The sequence below is a fragment of the Vanessa cardui genome, chromosome 18 (assembly GCF_905220365.1).
Source record: "Vanessa cardui chromosome 18, ilVanCard2.1, whole genome shotgun sequence".
NCBI lineage: Eukaryota > Metazoa > Arthropoda > Insecta > Lepidoptera > Nymphalidae > Vanessa > Vanessa cardui.
The window spans coordinates 6507730-6521298 of NC_061140.1; the positions used below are offsets into that span (position 1 = coordinate 6507730).

The window sequence follows — 13569 nt, forward strand, 5'->3', positions numbered from 1 at the left end:
ATCGCAGAATATACGGATTACTGGCAATGTTCCAACTTTCTTGAAAAGAGGCGGCCACAACGCTGCAGTATGTATTTAGTTGAACAGTACCAACTGCAATTTACATTCCTATGATTTATCCAGCCACGGCCTATATTTAGAATAACTGTTCTTGAAATTTTTTTTTTTTTTATTTTCATTTGTGCGAAGAGCAGCGATTGTTTATATCAGAGGAGGAAAAAGAAATTTAACAATTTTGACAAATTTATACGAAAATCATGACTTTTATTCCAATATCATTATGAACCAGTAAATCCACGCGGTTGCACCTGCATTTTTTCTAAACAGTGATCCTAAGATTAAAGTAAAATTATCAAAATCGATTCCAAAAATCATGTATTTAAACAAAAACAATAATACATTATAATGTTTAAAAATTTATATTAAGATGAACTTTATCGTATACGGTGCGGTCATCTTCAAGGTTGTGTCGGTATATAATAACAGAGGTATCAAATTAGTTGTACAGTTTATAAATACAATTTTTCGAAGCAAACGAGTTTGTCGGACTTCGAAGTTGTGTGTCGACATTTGATATTCGTGCTTACAAATAAACAGACTTATACAGCTTCTAAATATTTTATAGTAAAATGTGTTATTAGAATTTAAAAAAAATGGCTACTAAAGTAACAAGTGAAACTGAATTAGCGGACACAAAAGTGAATAATGGAAAAGTTGAAAATAATCGTGAAGTGGAACAGGAAGTGGTCCAAAGATCGTTTTCGGAGAAAATTAAGAATTTCATAAATTTCTTCACCGTGGAACCGTTCCTCTTTTGTTACATTTTACCTAATATAATATCATCTATAGCAGTTCAAAAACTGAACATGGAAAAAGCATGTCGTGTTGACCTTAATTATTCTGAATATATTTGCTCCCAAGCTATATCCGGAGATTTCAGTGATAACATCACGGAAATTGCTTTGGGTGAAGCACAAACCTTAGTAGCAGATATGACGAGCTGGAAACAGCCCTTACAAAGTGGAATACCTGCCCTTTTAATATTATTCGTTGGAGCGTGGAGTGATAAAACCGGAAATAGGAAATATCTAATGCTCATTCCAATGTTTGGGGAGCTTGTGTCAGCCGTGGGATTAATTTTAACAACATATTTCTTTCTTGAATGGCCGTTGTGGATAACAGGGTTAATAGAGGCACTCCCTTCAGCATTTTCTGGTGGACTTTCAATCGCTTTGATGGGTTCCTACAGCTACATAGCTGATGTTACTACTGTTGAGACACGTACTTTTAGAATGGGTTGTGTAGCAGTAATCGTTACTTTGGGGATACCCTTGGGATCTTCCATAAGTGGCGTTTTGTTAGAACTAGTAGGTTTCTACGGAATATTTGGTATCGGAGCATTACTGTACACTTTTGGTTTCCTTCATACTTATTTTAGAATACATGATGTTAATCGTGTTAAAATTGAAGGCACGTTTCGGCAAAAACTTTACGATTTCTTCAATCCGAAAAATGCTTGGGATACACTTTCGCTGCTGTTTCTAACGCCTAAGAAAGAACTTATCCAAATATGGCTTGTTGTTTGGGCACATATTGTTGTCATTGGACCAGTATTTGGTTAGTTTGCTAAATTAAATCTCCAATTAATAAGATATAACTGTAAATAGCCGATTTTTAGAATTTTAAGTCCATTTTAATGATTTTAGGTGAAAGCGCTGTGTTATTTTTATACACACTGAAGAAATTCAATATGGGTGTGGTGGAATTTAGTCTTTTCTCAACATATTCTGTGCTAATGGGACTAGCTGGTAAATACCTCGTTGTTTATAAAATTTTTATAATTTATGCATATAAAACAAAAAAAAACATGACAATTCTTAATGTGTTATGTTAATGTGTTATCTTTATAATATCGTCGATATACAGCCAACCTTGAAGTTCCTATCAACTTTTGTGGTGTTTCTATATTTAAACATACATATGTGTATGTATATAAATCCATTGTTTACAAGTCTTATCTAAATAAAAATTAAATTATTATCTAATTAACTCTTTCTAAATGCCAAAACATAAGAATCACAATGAAAATGTATGTCGATTTTATTCATTATATCCAATGTAATATTGAAATCGCATTTTAAAACAATTTCAAATAATATGATTGATAATAATGGAATATAATTATAGTGATGTTAGCCACATGATTGCGCAAATACTTTAGTGATATCATCTCTAAGACTCGCGGTAAAAAAAGCCACCTTTGTAGTTTTTTTTCAAAACCATCAACTTGAATGCATTTATGGTAAAAATAATATAATATAAAAATTGACAGATATTTTAGTAAAACGTTGAGTGTTTTAATTAACATAATTTTTAAAATTTATTATGTGTGGACTTTGCTTACAGTATATGTATATTTACTATGTAAATTAAAATACATATACAACAACAGAAGCCTGTAAATTTCCCACTACTGGGTTAAGGCCTTAATAGGGAGAGGACTCCCTTTTAAAGAGAAGGTTCGGAACATACTCCACCACGCTCTTTCAATGCGGGATGATGGAATACACATGCGGCAAAATTTCTTTGAAATTAGACACATGCAGGTTTCCTCACAATGTTTTCCTTCACCGCCAAGCACGAGATGAATTATAAACACAAATTGTGCACAAGAATATTCTGCGGTGCTTGCCTGAGTTTGAACCCGCAATCATCGGTTAAGATGCACGCGTTCTGACATTGGGTTATCTCGGCTTATAATACCTATAACTAATACAGTATAAAATTTTCAGGTACGGCCGTTGCTGTAACAGTTTTGAGCAAATATTTTAAGGTTCACGACGATCTCCTCGGGGCAATAGCGACCACAAGTAAAGTGCTCTCCAGTTTTGTTTACGGCTTAGCACCAAATAAATCTTGGTTTTACGCCGGACCGGTTCTCGATTTCTTTGGTAATTGTGGATCAACGGTTGTCAGATCTTTGGGAACTAAAGTCGTCGATCCTGACGAAATTGGTAAGCTTAAATATTATGAACGATTTATTTGTATACTTTGACAAAGTTGGATCATGCAACATGATTTATCATTTTGAGTATTATATCCCAACAGTACCACTTTAAAAAGATACCTAACCTCTGTGTTATGAATTTGGATTTTTTTTATCTGATTTTGAAACATTATACTTACTTCTTGATTGAGCCAAAAAAAACTCCAGTTCAGAAAATAATCCCAAAGTGTCGTGTTATCTGTAACTAATTCACAAAATGTATAATTAAAATCAAATAATTCTTTATTTACATAGGCTCACAGGCAATATTAAATCGTCGTGTTAGAAAAAAAATATTTCCAACATTTTAATTCACGACTATGTCCATAAAGCACTATCATTTATATAAAGATACCATTTCATACCTGAAAATAATAAAAATATGGTTTTATATATAAGGCACATATTTCACCTTACATCTTAATACAATCTTGTAACAAACAAGGAATATGTGTATTCTCTCAAAAAATGTGTATGCTTGTCATTATATTTTAAAACATGCTAGAGAAGACGCGCCTAACATAAAAAAAACGGGTTCTTATTTATCGCTGATGTAACATTTTAAAGATACAATTAAAGATTTACGAGTAAACCGCTAGAACCGGATCCAGTGTCGTGGTATTGTGGTTAAGGATTCCTCAATTAACAATCGATATTGTTTTTGATTTTTACAAATATTTAATGTAATTATAAATAATAACACTTTCTTGGACGCCTAACCACGATAAAAAATTACTTCAACCTTGGAACAATCAAAGCAAAACATTTCAAGTAATTAGGTTATTTTAGCCTTAGACTGCTGATTAAAATTAATTAATTAATGTAAAAAAGTTATTTTATAAGTAATGCTAAAAAACTAGAAAATCATTCAGAATATTTATATAAGGTAAAATCAAAGTTATAAAGACGCTAAGTCATGTTAAAACATAAATAAAAAATCTGTGATGTAAATAAACTAAAATGATGACAACATAATATTAAATAACAATAATATAACTACTAGTATATTGTAATATCAATACTATAATTATTGACTACCTACCGGTTTTTGATACTCTGGGTTCAAAGCCTAGGTCAACCTGATAAACTTTTGTGTTTTTCTGTCGAAATATTCTCGAAGTCTGGAACAGCATAATCCAAGGCATTAGGCCTACAAATTAATTATTTCTGGTCACGTCAGATTTTGTCTTTCTATCGGATTGTGAGAGTCAGATAAATAACAAAAAGTTTATGTTTTTGCACAGTTGGTCCTTTCTCCTAAGATAGGCTCGCGCTTTGGCCGGAATCGATCAAGACGATATCATCATTATCTTTATACCAAATATTTAAAACTACAACAGCGTAATGTTTTATGGCATTATTATTAGCTAAAAGAAGTTAACAATCCGAACCTTCCGCTGACTAGTCGATCAATTAGGGATTATAGGAGGATACGAGACTTTTTTTTTAATTGATATAATTGACGATTGCTGTTTCAAGCCCGGACATTTTACATTAGCTAAATGTACTTTATAATTCGTACTCAGCGATAAAGGCAAACATCCTGAGGATACCTTCACATCTTAAAGTACCTACTCAAGCTATGCTTACAAGCTGTTATTTTACAAAATAAAAATATATTTCTTTTTCCAGGTAAAATCTGTTCACTAATTGGTGTCGTGGAGGCAATAGTGCCGGTTATCTACACTCCTATTTACAGCAAGTTATACTCTAAGACACTTGAAACTTTACCCGGAGCATTTTATCTTCTCGGTGGTTTGATGACGATACCCGCAGTCTTCATATTCATGTAAGCTAATGGTCGGACATTATATTATTTACTAATTCATTTTTTAAATAAGTGTATACTTCCCATAACTTTTTAAATTCAGACTGATAAAATTTATAAATCTGATTGAATACTGAACGCTCATTGGTCGGCCATTGCGTCATACGCTGCATCTACCAATGGCCATTAAGATTAAACTTAAAATTATCTGACTTGGATCAGCGTTTCGAAAACTTGAAGAAGATATAGAGTATCCATATCTCCTTTAAGTTTTCGATTAATTTATCACTATTTCGAATATTAACGTAAAACAATATTTATAAATAGTATTGATTTTATTCTATTATGTGTTTGTACAACTAATACTTAAAGATCAATTATTCACAATTAGCAGATAGATACATAATAATTCAATTATAGTCCTACATATAAAATAGTCATTTATTTAACTGCTCTATATGTTACATATCAGTAATGACTATTTCAGTCTAGGTCGCCTTAGTAAGAAGTCATTGGCTTTTTGTCAAAAAAACCCTCTCTAAGTTGGAATATTTTCCCTAAGCTTTGAAGTCGGTAGTATTAATATTCGCGAGCCTTAGAAAATACGTCAAACTAGTGGCTTTGTGCCTGGACTATTTCAGTTTCGACTGGGTTGTTAGATGGGTTAAAAAGAAGGTTGGTCTCTGTGCAAGTCAGAAATTCTATCGCCAATCAACATTATTCACTATTGTTGTATTCCAGTTTGAAGAGTGAGTGAGCCAGTGCAATTACAGGCACAAGAGACATAACATCTTAGCTCCCAAGGTTGGAATGATTAATATTTCTTACAGCGCCATTGTCTATGGGCGGTTGTGACTACATACCATCAGGTGACCCATATGCCCGTTTTTGAGGATATTCTTATACATAAACTATAACCTTATTATAATTATATCCTGTTGAGTTGAATAGTTATTCTTGAGAATAGGTGTCGTTTTAAAATAGATCAATTATTATTAAACAAAATATTATAAATATACGTTAAATATGTATTTTTAATAAAGCTAAAACTAGTAACTAAACATAGTATCTTCTAAGCGTTGAAACAACTAAAATGTAAAACCTAGTAATATATTTATGAATACAGCACGTATGTAGCTAAATGTATGACTTAATTAATGTTAGCTCAAGTTGTTGATGGTACTTGGTGCCTTGTATCAACATAAAACTCAGTGATTGTAAAAACACTTCAATCGTTTAAAGCATTTGAATGAAAACTATTGGAATTATGAATATTAACTAATGTAAATACGAATTGGAATACGTAATGTCATAATTCTTAAATAACGAAAAGGTGATTGTGCTCTCGGAATTCCATCAGGGTAATATGAATTTCAAAACTTAATTTACTAAATTCATAACCTAGTTAAATATGAAATATTTATCCGTCTTGTGTCTATTTATGTACCAACCTGACTATACTTATGAAGACGACCTAGGTACGTTCTGTCAGTTGAACCTCATATGTTAAACCTGTCATACAAATGATAATCAGTCACAGCCAAGAGCACTTCACTAGGTTTGACGATCCGGTCACGAGTTAGCGCATAACCGTCTGAAGTAAAGTTCCTAATAAAGTAACTTTTTCAACTTTTTGTCAAAACCCCAAAATTTGCAATTAAAGCCACAAATTATATACGTGCAAATGTCATGTGTTTTCATCATAATGTAACTTCTGATTAATTAGTGATAAGGCTTTGTGCGAGGTAGTCTGGCTAAATACAGTCAAGCTGTACTTTGTATTGTACTGATATCTTCCATGAGGTTAGGGACTCTGTAGCTAAAGGTGCAAAGGACAGAATGGGTTGGTTGGCTGGTTGTTACATTGGCGATGTAAAGGCTGTTTAATACTTGTTAAAGTATCAATATCTTTAAGTGTTGGTACCTACTTAGTGCCTGATGGGCCATTGTCAATCTGCTAACTTATTAATAAAATACGTATTGCTTGAAAAAGTGACTTTTTCAAGCAATACGTATCAGCATGAATCGGCGGTTTAAATTTGGATATGTTTCATTACACACATGAAAAATATGCCAAGAGAATTTACCATCCCAATATGGTCAATTAACTGAATTAAAAATTTTCGTCTCAGCATGATGTGCCATTTATTTTATTTTATAACAACCCTTATTTTCTAGTAGGCTTCGACGAAATTGGTTTGGAAATTTTAGCAACATTGATTGAATAAAATTGTATTTAATCGTATGTTCGGCTATGTTTTAATTAATAGTCACACAGTCTCACTGTCTATTAGAATGGTAATCCAACTCGACCGAATCTAGATCAAATATGCATCTCAAAATATATCACTTACTTTTCGTAGGACGAGACTGAATAACAAAATTTCTAGCACCAGGCTGATACTCAAAACTTTCTGAAAGAAAATTCCAATAACTTATTTTACTGACCTAATTGAAACACAGAATCTTAGAAACGGCCTTATAAAAGACCAATAAGGCAAATTGGAAGGGTAACACAATTTATGTGACATTACGTATTTTTGAAAGATATAATAATTAATATGTTTAATTTGTAACGGAATTTCTTCCTACGCAAAATATCCACGGTGTGTTTGTGGCTTATCTTGTATCAATATATTGTTATACAATAATTATGTTATTAATTAGTGATATTATTTTGTGTATAATTTACGCTTACTATAAATTTATATTTAGAATGCTATATTCCTATTCCTTCATAGCACCAAGCGTTACAAAAGTAATGGTACAATACTCAAATGACGCACAGAAATATTCCTATTATTTACTAAAAAGGATTCACGAATGGAATAGATATGGAGCTGTTACGAGCTCACAATACTGAACTATACTAATTGAGAAGTATAAATGTCAGCTAGTTGTCTAACTTTCCCAACCATGTTAGCTACGGAACCGTGGCTTCCTGCAAGCTATGACAAATAAGATTTCTATTTAAGTTTTGAATCTAAAGTTACCTAGGATCGAGAATCTAAAGTATTTTATTAAGTAAAATCGGGTTTCAACTAACCTAATACACTTATATTAGTAAAGGAAATTCCAGAAGTAACTGTACTATAGTTGTGATTATCCTGGCTTTCATTAATTTAAGGTATTTGTAATTTTGTACAGAGTTTCGTTTATCTATGACCTTCGCGGTGTTCTCCGCTTTAACACCAATATTCCAAGAGATTCAATAACTAGATATTCTTCGAAAAATAATATATAACAAACTAGCAACCAGCCCCGGATTCTAAAATACTATAGATTTTTTTTATTTACTATGTCACATTAGAAACTCCTAAACTTATAAAAATGTTTCTTTAATATATGGTCCATGTATTATATACAAAAACCTTTCTCTCGAATGACTCTATGTTTAAAAAAAAAATCGCTACAAAATCCGTTGCGTAGTTTAAAGATTTAACTATACAAAGTACAAAGGGACAGAGAAAGCGACTTTGTTTTATACTATGTAGTTTCATAATAATTTTGTATATACTCTTCTATACATAGCTATATTTATTGCGTAATCTCCCACCAGTCCTGAAATATATCAAACAAATATAAAGCTCATTAATAAGTTACTTAAAATTCGATAACGAAATTCCTCCTTTACAAATATTGCCTGAATTGAATACAAACTCGGTACAATGAAAGTACAATTGTCATATTTGAAGGCACGTCGTTATGACAACATGCGATTGAGCAGTCGCAATTAAATTTCGCCGCGAGTGTCGAGGAGAATGACTTAGAACAGCCCCTTTTATTACGCACCTTTAAATCTGTAATATTTGAATGGAATTAATTGGTAGCTCTAAATTAGAAAACTGTTACAAACAATATAATTGTAATAAATTATTATCATTGTTATTTTCAAAGAGCTTATTCCTAAAATGGAAGGGATGTAGAAATTAGAAAATTATATAACAATGTAATTGTTATAAATTATTATCATTGTTATTTTCAAAGAGATGTAGAAATGAAAGGCATAGAGTAAAAAAGATCGTTATTAGCAAAGGATAAACCTTCGCAGAAATCCTTGACGTTTCAATACTCGCTTAGGAATGAAAATACAAATATTAATTGTAAATATTAAGGAGTAAAAACTTTTTGTTGAAATTAATTCATACTTTCCTGATTCCAGATTCCTTTACTTCATCCATAAAAGACAGGAAAAGGATGTTGTTAAAGATCCAGATGCGAAGGTCATGCATGCCCACGACAACGCAGTTACGGTGCTTTAAATATTATATAATACATTGTAAGAATAACATTACTATACTAGATTATTTTACTTAAAATATTATGTTCGTGTAATACTCATGTAAAATTAATAAAACTTAACTTTAAACGAATTATATTTTTATGTTACATACATTTGTGTTGATTTTACTTTTAAGCTTTAGTTCTACCTCGTGTGCGATTTTTATTTTTTTCTTTATGAGGACTTATTCAATTTCTGTCATTTTTGAACTCGTGTTCTTGTAACTGTGTATGCGCAGGACATGTTATTGCGCATAAATCTGTGCGTAAACTTAGTGTACCTCTGTATTCCTTCACTCTTAAATCCAATGGTACCGGACCGGACCGCCCGGAAAAAGTTCAAGCAGAAACGCCTTTCAGTGTTTTCCGAGGCACTGAGGTGTACACACTTTGAGTCCTGGCTGTTACTGTAAATTAAAAAAAAAAAAACGAATTACATTTTAATTTTATTTCATTGATGTTTGATTATCTGTGCACAAACTAGAAAAAAATAATAATAATCGATTAACATTAAATTGTTTAAAGTGATATAAATTGACGCGACATCTTATAATAAATAAATAATTTAACAAAAAAAAGTAAAGAAAATTATTAAGTATTGAAAAATTTTTAAATTTCTTTTCAAAAATAGGATCACATGGGAAGCATTAGTTTTCAAACAAAAATAAATAAATATCAAAATCGGTTCACCCACTGAAAAGTTATGAGGAAACAAACATAGAAAAAAAAAACAATACAATACACACGAATTGATAACCTCCTGATTTTTGGAGTCGGTTAAAAATTCGTTACCAAGAAAATATAGCACGATTTGCTCTTAGATTGACGTTTAGACGTAGGTACAGTACGACACAAATTCGATGTAGCATCGGAATATGCAATGGAATGAAAATAAAACCGATTAGTGCCGATTTACACAACCAATAGAAATAGCTCCCTATCGCGCCATTCGACACTATTCGTCGCTATAGATTCTCGCGTCAGAGAAAGCAAGTGTGTGTAAATTGACGCGTCAAATTGACGAATATATTAGGTCATATGATATTACAAGTTATTGCGTTTGTACAAAGATCATATTCGCATGAGAAATAAATATTGATAATTTGGGATCTCGTACTCAATTCGTATGTGATTGGTTTTACGAATTTTGCCGATGCGACATCTAAGTTGTGTCGTACTATACGTGTGACTTCCCAACAAGAAATTGCTTGCGCAGTCATACTGGGTATTTATACAAATAGGGCATTGGGTTTTTCTTCACCACAACCATGTAAAAATATTAAATATTTCATCAATGACGCCTTAAGTGGGTCAAATATTGTTGTGTTGTATTACTTTGAACAACAACTAAGCTATTATAAACTCTAAGGCGTCAAGCTGTCTAGTGCAGCTTTCACATCACTATTAACTATTGGATTTTTTATAAGATACACACTAATAATGTCCTATTATATTAGGTCATGAAATTATATATAAATTCACATCGAAATTGCTACATTACGTAAACAATGTAGAAAAAACTTACTTGGTGGTAGGGCTTTGTGCAAGCCCGCCTGGGTAGGTACCACCCACTCATCAGTTATTATACTACTATAGTACTCAGTATTGTTGTGTTCCGGTTTGAAGGGTGAGTGAGCCAGTGTAACTACAGGCACAAGGGACATAACATCTTAGTTCCCAAGGTTGGTGGCACATTAACGATGTAAGGAATAGTTAATATTTCTTACAGCGTTATTGTCTATGGGTGATGGTGACCACTTACCATCAGGTGGCCCATATGCTCGTCCGCCATATACATATACCATAAAAAAATACACTAAGACTCAATTGACCAACAATCTCAAACCAATCCTATCAACTAGAACGCGATTTTAAATTTTGTATGAATTAAGTCAAAAAGCCGTAATTAATTAAGATAGTTTCAAGTTTAATATACTGTTAAAGAAAAAAAATCCTTTTTTAAAAAAAAAAAACAGGAGAGAAGGGGAAGTCTTATCCCAGCATAGGTCGTTTACAGGATGTATTTTATTTTCTCAAGAATATTCGCCTACTATGACTATTCAAGCATTTCTAGTTATTGAGGAAACGTAAATAAAAATAAGTGCATTTAATCTCATCAGTTCATGACTTTAAAATCTGATGAAAATTATAATGGAAAAAAATAATTAATTAATTCTCTCCTAACATAATGGGTTGTTGGAAATTAATAATAATTATACTTTCTTCTTGATCTTGTTCACTTATTATCAACTACAGCGAATACGATACTATAAAATATAATGGATACTAAGAAATAGGTAGAAAAAAACGTAATTAAAAATATATATCAAATAAAATGGGTAAAATAAATGTTTGTGGTGAAACATAATTATCATATATCTTACTTATTATAATTGTTTTATTCAAAGCGCCTGATTGAAATTGCTTGGCAATGATAAAGTAAGAAATATTGCTATAATATTTTCTCGATCATATTTTTAGTATTTGTATGAAAATATGAGACAACAAAATATTCTCATAAAATATTTTGATCGTAGTTTTTTTTAATTATCTACAAAAAAAGAAAACAAATATTGACATTTCTTTATTAATGGCTAAATAATAAGGATTAAAAGCGTATTATAACCTTATAATTAAAACGACCAGCGTTGCAGTGTTTAAATATGTTAATCGCATTTTAACGAATTGTTATGTTGTGATACTATAATATACATATATGTAGGTACCTTAAAATTTATGATTTACTAAATTACTTTATATACATAATAGTTTGTTTAATCTTCTTGTTCTATTTGGTCCTTAATTCAAATTTCAAATTATTATTTCCATCACAAAACCAGGAGCTAGGAGCTGACTGTGCCTGTATGACCTGTATCTTGGAAATTACAACCAGCCTGTGATACACCTGATCTGGTTGCCTTGGATAACTGCTCTATCACATTATGAAAGTGCTCATATATTCGTGTACTTTGATTCTTTGATGTAGAGTTGGTTTATTCTCAGATACGAGAATAAATGTTGAGTTTGATGATTTAAAAATGCTATAATATACAGTTAATTTGAATAAAAAATGTTATTAATGCTATCAGATTTAGAAGTAGTGATATGCTTCACAGACCAGTCTATAGCAAGTACATCATAAATTATAAGTGTTATATTTTTTCATCCTTAATATGATACTTGATACCGTCGGTTTCATAAGCATTCAATTACTAAAACTATTTACTATAATGAGTAATAATGAGGAGGTAAGTTCTCTAATCATAAACCTAAATAACTCACATACAATCTTCGTTCCCACATTAATCGTTTAAAGATTATATTTCATAACCTCTTTCAGTTGTACTGTCAGCAAAAAAACTAATTCTTTTTTCAAATCCCCAACAGGGCTATTTTTTAACGCAATAAAGCGTAAATTTAAATATTAGCTATTTTTATGTTTATCGTTTGAGTGTAACATATTTCAAGTAATTAAGTTTCAAATTGTTAGTATATATTATCGGTACAGTCAGCATAAAAAAATCTAGTTTTGTTTCAATTCCCAATAGTGCTATCTCCACGAAATGGAGCTAAACTTTTAAGTTCAAATTTAAATATAAGGTTTTTCATGTGTAGTGTTTGAATGTAACATTTTTCAGGTAATAAAGTTTCAAAATGTTAATATTCGTTATTAATAAGTTTACTAAGTAAGCACCAGTAAATATGAAATTAACAAGAATCTGGTCTTGGGCCTAAAAATGGTGATTCATAATAGAGTTGACACGATTATGGATAGACTGGCCGAGTTTCATGCAGACCGGTTAAGGAATCCGGGATCCAACGAAGACCAATAACACAAAGGATGACATCTGTCATTGAACAAGTCTACGTCGTAAAGTCCAATGCAAACTAGTATTTGCATATTATGAATATTCAAAAATATGACAGACCCAAGTATCCACTTCCCGTCTGAGGCCTCCTTTACCTTTAGGGAAATACTTGGAACGGATCCCACCAAGGCTGGTTGGTGGTTAGATTTGTGGCAGAATTTCGTTGAAATTAGCAAACTTTTGACGTGAGCTCGCATGTTTTGTGACGTCATTAACAAGCAAGTCATAGGCGAATAGCGTACCTTTGGACCACTTAATCACATTATACCAAAGTAAAGAGAGATAGAGTGTTATCTGTTGATGTACGACGGCGACTCTAATGCGCGTTGGTTGGTCACACGTGTTAGGATGTCAGACGCAGGTTTCCTCGCCATATTTTAATCACGAGAACACGAGATATATTATGAACAATAATTAGGCGCATGAAAATTGAGTGGTGCTTGCCTTGAAACCTTCAATCAATAGGTAATATACGCGTTACATTGACATTAATTTGTAACTCTTAAATATACGAACACTGTAAGTTAACATCAATCTCAATTCATCTGTAGATATATAAATAAATATATACCTATCACTAAATAATAATAATAATTAAATATAAC

The 13569-nt window shown here is 31.6% G+C and overlaps 1 protein-coding gene across 1 annotated transcript; it reads left to right on the plus strand.

Annotated features, from left to right (window-relative positions):
- The first annotated feature begins 525 nt into the window (after positions 1–525).
- LOC124537678 (proton-coupled folate transporter-like) lies at positions 526–9469 on the plus strand. Its single transcript, XM_047114595.1, has 5 exons — positions 526–1617; positions 1707–1808; positions 2793–3014; positions 4679–4835; positions 8977–9469. The coding sequence occupies exons 1-5, from the start codon at positions 654–656 to the stop codon at positions 9074–9076; spliced, it is 1545 nt and encodes a 514-aa protein (XP_046970551.1). The 5' UTR covers positions 526–653; the 3' UTR covers positions 9077–9469.
- Positions 9470–13569: the final 4100 nt, after the last annotated feature.

Excerpts from the sequence above, each read along its gene's own strand:
- LOC124537678 (XM_047114595.1), top strand. The coding sequence starts at position 654 with ATGGCTACTAAAGTAACAAGTGAAACTGAATTAGCGGACACAAAAGTG. Across the intron at positions 3,015-4,678 it reads CGTCGATCCTGACGAAATTG|GTAAAATCTGTTCACTAATT; the intron begins GTAAGCTTAAAT and ends TTCTTTTTCCAG. Across the intron at positions 4,836-8,976 it reads CCCGCAGTCTTCATATTCAT|ATTCCTTTACTTCATCCATA; the intron begins GTAAGCTAATGG and ends TCCTGATTCCAG.